Source organism: Oratosquilla oratoria, chromosome 14 (assembly GCF_046742065.1).
Source record: "Oratosquilla oratoria isolate Oo_2021 chromosome 14, ASM4674206v1, whole genome shotgun sequence".
NCBI lineage: Eukaryota > Metazoa > Arthropoda > Malacostraca > Stomatopoda > Squillidae > Oratosquilla > Oratosquilla oratoria.
Genome location: NC_134790.1, coordinates 66,375,982 through 66,387,112, shown reverse-complemented (window position 1 = coordinate 66,387,112; position 11,131 = coordinate 66,375,982). Strand labels below are relative to the sequence as shown.

The 11,131-nt window shown below is 40.1% G+C and overlaps 1 protein-coding gene across 1 annotated transcript; it reads right to left on the bottom strand.

Annotated features, from left to right (window-relative positions):
* Positions 1–8,717: 8,717 nt before the first annotated feature.
* LOC143032705 (general transcription factor II-I repeat domain-containing protein 2-like) lies at positions 8,718–9,533 on the bottom strand. Its single transcript, XM_076197594.1, has one exon. The coding sequence runs from the start codon at positions 9,531–9,533 to the stop codon at positions 8,718–8,720; it is 816 nt and encodes a 271-aa protein (XP_076053709.1).
* Between the last annotated feature and the right edge of the window lie 1,598 nt (positions 9,534–11,131).

The following is an 11,131-nucleotide window of genomic DNA, read 5'->3' as shown; positions in this document are numbered from 1 at the left end:
TCAATAGTGCCAAGTACTTCAAGCCAATAAGAGATGGCTACCGCATACTCCTGGACACGCGCATTATTTCCGAGTTTTTCCAGATGAAATCCAGGTGGGTTATATATCGGGATTCTCCCGTATTTGATACGCAGTCTGAGTGTTGCGACCACAAGTCTATGATCAGTCTCAATTAATGCAGCACTCCGATATACCCTGCAGTTCTGTAGGATCTTCCAACGAGTACTAGCATGTATGCAATCGATCTCCTTCGTTACTCCTCCCGCTCTTCTGTACCAAGTCTTTATCTTATTCAGATGAAGGATATTTTTGTGCTGTCAGTGTTGCAACCATTTCGGTTAGCCAACTCTGGACGCGGTATGGGTCATGGGTGCGTTAATCTGGCTGCAGCCATTTGACTTTACTGCAGCTGATGGTAACCACCGCCATCATGGTGGGTTAATCGGTATTAAACCGAGATTTTCTCTCTTACATAACCTATCTAACAAATAGCGTCTCTAATCTGGGTCAGTGCACACTCTACGCACTATTATCTGACCTTATCTGTTATCTATGTTAAAAGTCTTCAGTGCTATCTGTTATCTTTCTTTAAATACTTCCATGGTTTGGTCTCGTCTGGAGTTGGGGCCTAAGGTGACGTAATGTAGGACATGACTAATCACAACGAATCTTTATATCTTCTTCATTTAAAACTCCCTTGATGAGTTTATATGCGTGCACACAACAGATATGTTACTGTTGTTCTTGTATTCCTATTTTGAGCTCCATGTCCTTTAACCCCTCCTTTTCTCTACAATGACACTCTTCCATATCTTTTTTACCTAAGGCCCGACAATTCTAATCAGCTTAGGGCATCCGCGCTGAAGGAGTGAAGATGACATTTCCTCCGCATACTTTCTTTCATCGGCGGTATTGTCTTGGTATTACATAAAACTTTAATCGATATAACAGATAGAGACGTTAGCTGACTAAGCTTTGCATAAAACGTACATCACTGTAATTAGGAAATTTTTACAGTGCGATTTTAGAGAAAGATTGGAACATTCCTTGTTTCGTTCTGTTGTGTTCATAACGTACACTAAAATTATATTTCACTTGTTACTCCAGTTAGCATTGTCTCCATGTACAATGTGTGAACAAGACTCCAACGGAATCCCAAGTATGTTATGCAACCACCCTGATTTAGGAACTGAGTCATAAATGATTTCGAGGATAGATTACAGAAAATTCACGATTGGCAAACTTTACTATACATATCATCAGTCTAGGATCTTGTGACTGACAGCTATTACCCTACCGGATGTGAACTCAGAGCTCATATATGGCCCTATGTATAGGTAACGCTATGAGAGAGGAAATAGATCTATTAACGTTGCGTACAACCTCTTGCCTGCCAGAGTTGGAGTGCCAGCTCGCTGTGCAGCAATGCAGAAACCCGGATCGCTGAGTTAGCGATCGAGCGTGATACCGCCACACCACCGTGTGTATTTATTTACCTAGTTGTATTTACCTACTTGTATCTTACGGGAAGGGGAGCTACGCTCGTGGTGTACCGTCTCTGTATCTCGCCATATATAATTTACACTTAAATTCCTGTATTGTTTTTGTACACGCTATTGTTTCGTCTTGCATGTTCCATACATCCGCCACTCTGTGGGGAAAGCTGTTCTCTTTCAGGTCTCCTCTATAACTGTCCTTTCTGAGCTTCCTTCCATGTCCTCTTGTGTTTTTCTTATCCCAATTTAGTAAGTCTTCTCTATCAAGGATCTCTATACCTCTCATGATTCTGTAGATGGTCAACAAGTCACCTCTTTCTCTTCTTTATTCCAGAGTGGGTAATCCTAGTTTTGACAATTTGCCTTCATATGACAGTTTAGATAGTGTTGGGGCCATCTTCATAGTTGCTCTCTGGATTCTCTCAATTTTCCTTATATTCTTTTTAGTACTGGGTGACCATAGTGTCGCTGCGTACTCCAATTTAGGCCTTATCAGTGTGACTAGTATTTTCTTTACCATTTCTTCATCCAAGTAAGTAAAAGCCACTTTTATTGATCTTAGCAAGTTATAGGTTTCGCCAACAATTTTGTTTATAGTCTTGTTAGGGGACATATTCTTTGTGATGATTACTCCCAGCTCTTTTTCAGATCCCACTTTCTTTACTTCCTTTTCACCAATTTTATATTGTTCTGATATTTTTTTCCAAATTCCATTATGCTACATTTCTTAACGTTGAAGTCCACTTCCCACTTCTGACTCCATTCCTAAACCCTGTTCAGATCTCTCTATAGTGAGTTGCAGTCCGTTTCATTACTCATTTTCTTTAACAGTTTTGCGTCATCTGCAAAGAAGCTCATTTAACATTCCACACCCTCGTGTATGTCATTCACATAAATAGCAAACATTATTGGTGCCAATACTGATCCTTGTGGAACTCCACTAATTACCTCTTCCCAAGTAGAACTCTTATCTCTGAGCACTACTCTCATTTTTCTTCCATGTAAAAAGTCCTCCGTCCATTTCAGTAGTTTACTTTGTATCCCTCCTATGGTTTTCAGTTTTTTAATAGTTTTTTTTTTTTTTTTTGTGGGACTGTATCAAAAGATTTGTGTAAATCTAGGAAAGCACTATCAACCCATCCGTCCCTTTCCTGTATTATATATATTATTCTTGAGTAAGAACAAATCAAATTTGTTTGTACATGATCTTCCTTGTCTAAATCCGAATTGTCTCGGATTTAGTATATTGTTCTCCTTCAGATGTTTTATCCATCTGCTTTTTATAACTTTTTCACAAATTTTGGCTACCGTGCTTGTCAGGGAAGCCGGTCTGTAGTTTGTTGGATCTACCATATTTCCTCCTTTATAAATTGGTACGATATCAGCATTTTTTTAGTCTTCTGGTATTTTTCCTTCTCTGAGTGAGCAACTTACTATGTTATATATTTTGTCTATTAGTTCTTCTTTACAAACATACATATACCAAAGGCTTTGTCACCCTTACACGGGGGGTAGCCAAAAAGAAAAAGGCATAGAAACCGCTCCCACCCAATCCATTTCCTATATATTCCACTCCCTATATATTCCCTGGCTGTTCAATCTTTACATGGATGGGGTGGTGCAGAGAGATGAATGCAAGGGTTGTGGGTCAGGGGTTGGAGATGGTTAAAAAAAATTGGAAAGAAGTGGGAGGTGAGCCAGTTGTTGTTTGCTGACGACACTGCGCTTGTAGCAGGATCAGAGGAGGGATTGAGGAAGTTAGTGACAGAGTTTGAGAAGGTGTGTGAAAGAAGGAAGCTGAAGATAAATACGGGTAAAAGTAAGGAGATGAGATGTACATGGGGAGAGAGTGACAGCAGGCTGGAAGTGAGCTTAAAGGGTGAAAGACTGGAGGAAGTGGATAGTTCTAGATACTTGGGTGCGAATGTGGCAGGAAAGGGAGGAATGGGGGTGGAGGTAGAATGTACATTGAGAGAAGCGAGTAAATTCCTTGGTGGATTAAAAAGTGTAATGAGAAATAGACATCTGGGAATGGATGCTATGAGGAGGTTATATGAAGGAGTGATTGTGCCAACAGCAATATACGAGGCAGAAACATGGAACATGAGAGAGGAAGAGAGAAGGAGTTTGAATGTGTTTGAGATGAAATGTCTGAGAAGTATGATAGGGGTTACTAGGCTGGATAGAGTGAGAAATGAGGAGGTGAGGAGGAGAACAGGGGTGGAAAGGGAGTTGGGAGATAGGGTTGATGAAAGAGTATTGGGATGGTTTGGACACATGGAAAGAATGAGTGAAGAAAGATTAGTAAAAGAGGTGTGGAAGGCAGAGGTGGAAGGGGTGAATATGAGGGGGCGTCCTAGGATGAGATGGATGGATAGGGTGAAAGGGGCATTACAAAAGAGAGGAATGTCTGTGGAGGAAGGACGGGAGAGGACAGAAGATAGGGGTGAATGGAGAAGGGTTGTGTATGGATGATGCTGTGATGCATGAGGGGGAGTGGGTGGGGGATGGTGGGTGAGGAAGTATGTATGGAAAAAATTTGACGTAGCTCGAAGGAATTTCTCCCCGTCCTATCCTTTTCTGCATGAGGGGACGGAGAGGGGGGGTCGCCGAATTTATGAAGCGGCCTTGCTGTGGATGTGCTGTGTCTTGCAACACTGCTTCTGACCCAGGGCAGTGGACAAGATGCAGGGATGACCCGTCATCCAGGAGGTGCCAAGATAAGAGTTCTTCTTTACATTCTTTTAATATCCAGTTTGCTACTCCATCCGGGCCGTGCAATTTCCTGACATCAAGGTTCATTATTTGGTCCATTATTTTTTTCCGTGTTATTATTATTTCCCTCATGGGGGGAAGGGGGATTTAATTTCTCTCCCTTCATCCTGATGTTGTACATTTTCTCTAGTGAAAATAGACTTGAAGTGTTACTCATGACTTCAGCCATTTCTGTATCTTCTGTGTATTCCATATTCCCTTGGCGTAGTTTCACTATTTCCTGTTTGTTTTTTAGTTTACCATTTACATATCTATAGAATAGCTTTGGCTGATCCTTACATTTTTCTATTATATCTTTTTCATATTTTCTTTTTTCTTCCCTGCGTATTTTTATATATTCATTTCTTTGATCAATGCATATTTGCCACTTTCTAGTTGTTTTTTTCTCCATCTTTTCCAAGCTTTATCTCTTCTATATTTCGCTTCGCTGCACCTTCTGTTAAACCATCACTTAATATACACCTTTTCCTGATTTCGCTTTGGGTCCTATTTATCCACTCCTTCTTTATAGATTTTCCTCAGAATCATCCATTTTTCTTCCACTTGTGTTTCTTCATTGTAGAATTTTTCTCAGCTTGCTTTAAGAAAAAATTCTTAAGTTCCTTAAAGTCCGTTTTATTATACATCAGTCTTCCTTTTCCGTGTTTCTCATTCCTCTCTCTATATATATTTACTCCTTTAGTTCCAACTCAAGTAATATACGGTCACTCTTCGCAGTTGGTGTCTTGTATTAAATTTTGTCCACAATTTCAGGCTCTGACGTAAATAATAAATCTAGTCCCGATGATCCTTCAATGTTTCTAAATCTAGTGTTTTCTTCTACCCGTTGTGTTATTGTATGTTCTATAGTCATATTGTGTAATACATTTCCCCATTGATCCTCTCCACCTTTCACTGTTATCTCTTCCCAATAGATTTCTTTGCAGTTAAATTATCCATAAGTACCGCGTTACTTCCATCTATCAGCATCTCGTTTAATGAAAGTCTCGTATCATCTAACATTTTGGCGTAATCTCTCTCCAAGACCCCGTTTTTGGGGGCACATAAATCACTGTAAACTTTCCACTTTTCATGTCACTATCTTCGATTCTTATTGTGATCATTTCCACCCTGTTCTCTCCTTCGGCACATTTAAGTTTTTCTTAACCATGAACATGACTCGTTCATCCTGTTTCTCCTCTCTATTTCTAAGCCAGTGATTATATAATCTATGCCCAACACTGTTTGGTAATAGTGAATCCCTTAATTTTGTCTTCACAATTCCCATTATGTCTGTTTTTTTTTTTTTTTTCTGACGGGTAATCATTTAGCTCATTTAATCCTGAGATTAATTCATCTATATTGGTATAAGCTATTTTTAATTTTCTACTCCCTCCAACTCGTTCTCTGAACCTTTCATTTTTTTATTATACCATTTCTTCAGTCTCACATCTAACACCCTCCATAGAACTGCGTTTTCTCGTTCTTTTTTTTTTTTTTTAGCTTTGTTTCTTAATGCCTTATCTCTTTCTCTTTCCTCATCATTGATGTCTCTTTTTATCCATATACTTTTGTAGTGTTCGATTTTTTTTTTTCCAAATTATTTCCGTTGCCATTGGTAACCTTAATTTGATTTTGATATTTAGGGGTAATTTTTTTCCTTCTGCATATTCATATTTACCCATTCTGTGCACTTCCTCTATTTCCTTTTCTATTTCTTGCTCTTTATCTTGTACTTCTTTTACTCTTTTTTTTTTTTTTTTGGTCGTGTTACCATTATTTCCCTCATGGAGGGGGGGGGGTCACTTCTCTACCTTCATCCCGATGTTGCACGACTTTTAGAACTTTTCTTCTTTATCTCTCAGGGACCCATTTAGATTATGCTTTTCCTTTAGACCACATACTACTATACACCTTTTATTTTTTTTTTGTCTATTGTATCTCTTACTAGATTTGTGTGTGTGTGTGTGTGTGTGTGTGTGTGTGTGTGTGTGTGTGTGTGTGTGTGTGTGTGTGTGTGTGTGTGTGTGTGTGTGTGTGTGTGTGTGTGTGTGTGTGTGTGTGTGTGTGTGTGTGTGTGTGTGTGTGTGTGTGTGTGTGTGTGTGTGTGTGTGTGTGTGTGTGTGTGTGTGTGTGTGTGTGTGTGTGTGTGTGTGTGTGTGTGTGTGTGTGTGTGTGTGTGTGAGTGTTTGTGTGTGTGTATCAGCGTCAATAGGGAAAGTGAATATTGTCATTGATCAGAAAAAAGGCAAACACATCTATGCAGTGAAGAAAAGGGAGACTGAACTCGAACGGATGCAGCGCCTATGACCTGTGGCATGTGACAATGGTCATTTCCCTCTCTCCATGCAGTCACAGCATTCATTCATCACAAATCAAGCTGCAACCCCGCCCTCTTTCCCGTGACGCGTGGTGGTTTGTGTCACAGGTCTACAATTCGTTACCGTGCTATACCTACCACTCTGGCAGTACTCACTAATAAACATACAAACTTTAATTTGTTTTTGTATTCATAGTATAGATTCTAAATTATTCGGAAATATAAGGTTTCCTTCGGGATCTTAAAGAGCGTAGTGATCAATGCACTAATTATATTTATCTATGAAGTCCTTCCGAGGATCTCTGCTGGCTCGCAGTGGAGTAGCAGAGCTATAAGGCATCAACGAAAGAATACCGCAACTGTGCAAGCATTTGAGATTCATCTTGTTATCCTAGGCCCAATAGGAAATTGTTAGAACAGCAAGTTGCTCTGGATGGCAAAACTTTTCACTGAAAAGATGTTACAAGTGGAGTTCTTCAGGGTTCCACTTCCATTCATAGTATAGATCAAAGGCTTAAATCACTGTCACTAAATTCGCTGATAATACTAAACCGTGCGGAATATCAAATAATCATTTGAATTAACTGGATATTCAAGGAGATTTAGACAAAAAAAAAATAGAAGAATAGTTTCAAGATTGTTTTATAAAATCTAACTCAAGTAAAAATTATATTAAGGACAGTTAAAAGTTAGTTGGGAAAACCTTTAACCAAAGTGGGACATGAAAAGTGTCATGGTATCACTATTACCAACTATCTCAATATGATACTTGGATCGATAGCGCTGTCTTTTCAAATCTGAAGCCCAATTATCACCAACATTTGCAGTATCCTGTTTCCGTATGTTCCCCAAAGTTTATTAAAGGTATTGAAAGGTACAGCGGCGAGCAACAAGACACACAAAATGGAGACTAAGAGGAGATATACAAGCTTGATTTACTTGATTTACCTGATCCGATTTAATGTATTTATCATCCCACAAGGCCAACACGTAGTGTCCGCCTCCAGTTTTCCTCAGCCTTCACAAGGGAGTTTTGACCGTCTAGATGTCCAGGTATGTCTTCCAGTTTAGCCAGGAATTTATCCATATGGTGTCTGAATGAGTCCACTGAGCAACCAGGTGTATCTCGGACTTCTCTTGAGGTACAGTTGAAAAGTCTGGCAGCTCTCCATCTAAAACAGTTAACATATAATATTCCAGCTGTGCCACCTGGTACATTATTAATAATACAGCTTCTGCCTCTGCGTTCAGACACTTTAACATTATAGGGTTCTACAGATTTGGCACTTTTTCCTCCATTATTTTCCATAAATATATTACAGCGTACCTATCACACCTTCACTCCAAAGAAGAGATATTTATAGACTTTAGCCTTTCTGAGTAACTGTGATCTTTTAAACCTATATTTTTGTAATTGTTTCTGGATTTTCTCTAACAAATTTATATAATTAGCACTGGTTGGACTCCATAGTTGAAAATACTAATCTACTCTTGGTAATGTGACAGATTTCCAGAGCATTAACATTGTGAACCTGTCCCGAGTTTTAAAATTTCTAACTATCCAGCCAGGAAGTTGATAAAAAAAAATCACTAAAACAGATATATCTTCCTTGAAATCACAGTCTCGTGACCAAATTACACTGAGATTCTGTACATGTTCCACCCTATTAATAAGATTTTGGCTAGGATCACGGTGATTCCTGGGACTGGTCTCATCCTTACAACTGAAAATGATGTACTGGAATTTATTACTGTTGAATTGCATGTTACTTAACTCAGCCCAATAATATACTTTGTCTAGTTCTCTCTGGAAAGCTAGCGGGTCCCCGACTGAATTGACAGCTCTAAGGAGCCTAGTGTCATCAGCAAAGCTAATTATACTGCTACTTATTTTACAGTTTATGTCCATTTAAAAAAATACCGATAACATAAAAATTTTAAATATGACCACACTAAATACTAATCAGAAGAGAAATAATGGCCTAAAACTGTAGACGTACAGGGGCGGACAACCTTTTCAGAGTAAGGACCAGATGAGACTTTTGGAAGGAGGCCGCGGGCCGGAGTGAAAAACGAAATCCGCAGAATTACTTTATTTTGTACAATAATTGCATTGAACACCCTACAAATTAATGAGACTGCTAGTGCTATTTGCCATGAAGAAGTATTTCCATATCTGGTTCGATGGTTGAGGTAGACAACAGAAGAATGTAATCGAGGTGGCGGTCCGAGAATTGGGAGCGAAGGTGAGACTTCGTGTACTTCATTTTGGAGAAGATCTGTTCGCAACAGTAGGTGCTGCCGAACATGGCCACAATGCATTGAACATGCGCAATGTATTTTTGAACATTGTTAGAAGGGAGGACGATGTCGCGGAAGAAGGACAGCGGAGAAGAGGTGCGGAACTTCGCCTTCATTTCATCGTTGTACTGCAGCTCCACCAACTCCATCTGCAGGGAGGCAGGGGCGTCTTCCATGGGGAAGTCAAAGGGAGCAGTGAAAAGCTTGAAGTCCGCAGCCAGCACCCTGACTCCTGCAAAACGGGAAGCAAATTCCTTACGCAGAGAGGTGACGACACTAACGCAAGTGTCCAAGTCCACGTCGTCAGGGGCACAAGCAGCAAGGCGAGGGAAATGCACAAACTGACCAGAAGCCAATTGAGCCTCCCACAAGCCCCGCTTAACCTCGAAGGCAGTGATGTGCGGGTACATGTCTGTCACGAGAATATCTTTGCCTTGCAGCATCATGTTGAGGGCGTTCAGGTGCGCCGTGATGTCCGTGAGCAGGGCCAGGCGAGCTAGCCACCGCGGATCAGAGAATTGATCAGTGTGGGGAAGGTTCTTCTGACATAGGAAGGTCTCCTGCTGTAGGTTGCACAAACGAGAGAGCATGGCCCCACGAATCAGCCAGCGTACCTCACAGAAGTAGAGCGGGTCGTTGTAGTGCACGTTCACCTCATCCATCAGTACCTAGAACTGACGGTGGTTTAAGGCTCCGGGAGAGGATGGAGTTGAGGACCTTCACCACGACAAACATGACATCAACGAGGTTGGCAGACTTGGCGCACAGGGACTACTACTACAACTACTACTACTACTATTACTGGTGAAATATAAAGTAATTCATTTTTTAACGTAATATTTATTGGAATTTTTTCTCTCCTTCTGCTGGGAGTTCCGCGGGCCGAATTGCAATAATAATACCTAGCAGGGTGGCGGGTCGGATGTGGCCCCCGGGCCGGAGGTTGCCCGCATCTGATCTAGAAGTAACCAGGATCAATTACGCCAACCACTGAGGTGACTGAATGTAATATGGTACGAAGTTTTAAAATTCAATTGGATAAACAAACACCTTTTCTTTATCCGACCATGTCATGGATCGGAAGGTCTCCTGTCGGCATATTCTATTATTGTAAGCCATTGTAATAACGCAACAGGATAATAAATTTTATAAAATAATCAACAACGTTACAGGCCTGTTTCCGTCTACTGTAACAACAGCTGATAGTGTTATTTTAGTCCCATACTTCGACTTGACTTACTTTTTATGTATAATTAGTTCTGAAATATTACCGCCAGAATATATCATGATATTTCAAAAACCGTTCTTATGAAGAAAATTAGCTTCAATTAATGTGTTTCAACTAAATCATAAGAAATATAGGCAATGTCGCACACCCTTCGGCCCTTTTTGTCACTCACATTATACAGCCATCTGATGCAACTGTGGGTTTGTGGTTAAATGCAAAACACTGGTTTTTATGTTGGGAGTTTATTACATTGACTCTACACACAAGCACGTCAGGAAGTAATCTGCCTCCAGGCGGATGCTTGGAGTCCTAGCCTTGGGCATGGGTACGCTCTCGCGTCCCATTTTCCTGATACTCTGTTGCCAGGCAGAACCCGTAGGCAAAGCAATACAGACAAACACATATAGGTATATACATAAGAACATAAATAAACAAGAGAACAATTAGTCAATTACATATAATGAGGAATATGTGTGCAAAACGTTTAAGGGTAACGTTATACTAAATACCTTAATGGTATGGCACGTAAAATTGGCAACAACAGCAAGTTACGCTTGGAGCGTATGCCTAGTGACGTATATAATTGGTTATATAATTGTGTATAGGGCACTTACATAATGTAATAACTACATAGGCTTACTTATACAAAACATTTACAATTATCGTATTTATGGTTTAAAGTTACACACGGGAAAGTCTGAGAACTTACTTGTTTCTGTTCTCAGACATTGGTGGTCTGAAGTTAAAGAGAAATCTTGATGGCTTCCGATAAGAACCATAAAAGTCCTAAGCCGAGGTTTCTTGAGAGAAGCATCTGGTACCAGTGCTGAAGGTGATCTCTCGTTCAGTTGACGAAAAGCAGTGTCGTTCGGTAGGGACTCTTACGTGTTCGTAAAAGCTTCGAAGCCACGGGACAACTTATACTTTAAGCAAATTCTCAAAGTTTCCGATTTATAAACCAAAATTACACCATAGGTTTAATAAAATAAAGAGAGAGGGGAGTTTAATTGTATCTTAATAAAAGTTACGATA

Excerpts from the sequence above, each read along its gene's own strand:
- LOC143032705 (XM_076197594.1), bottom strand. The coding sequence starts at position 9,533 with ATGGATGAGGTGAACGTGCACTACAACGACCCGCTCTACTTCTGTGAG.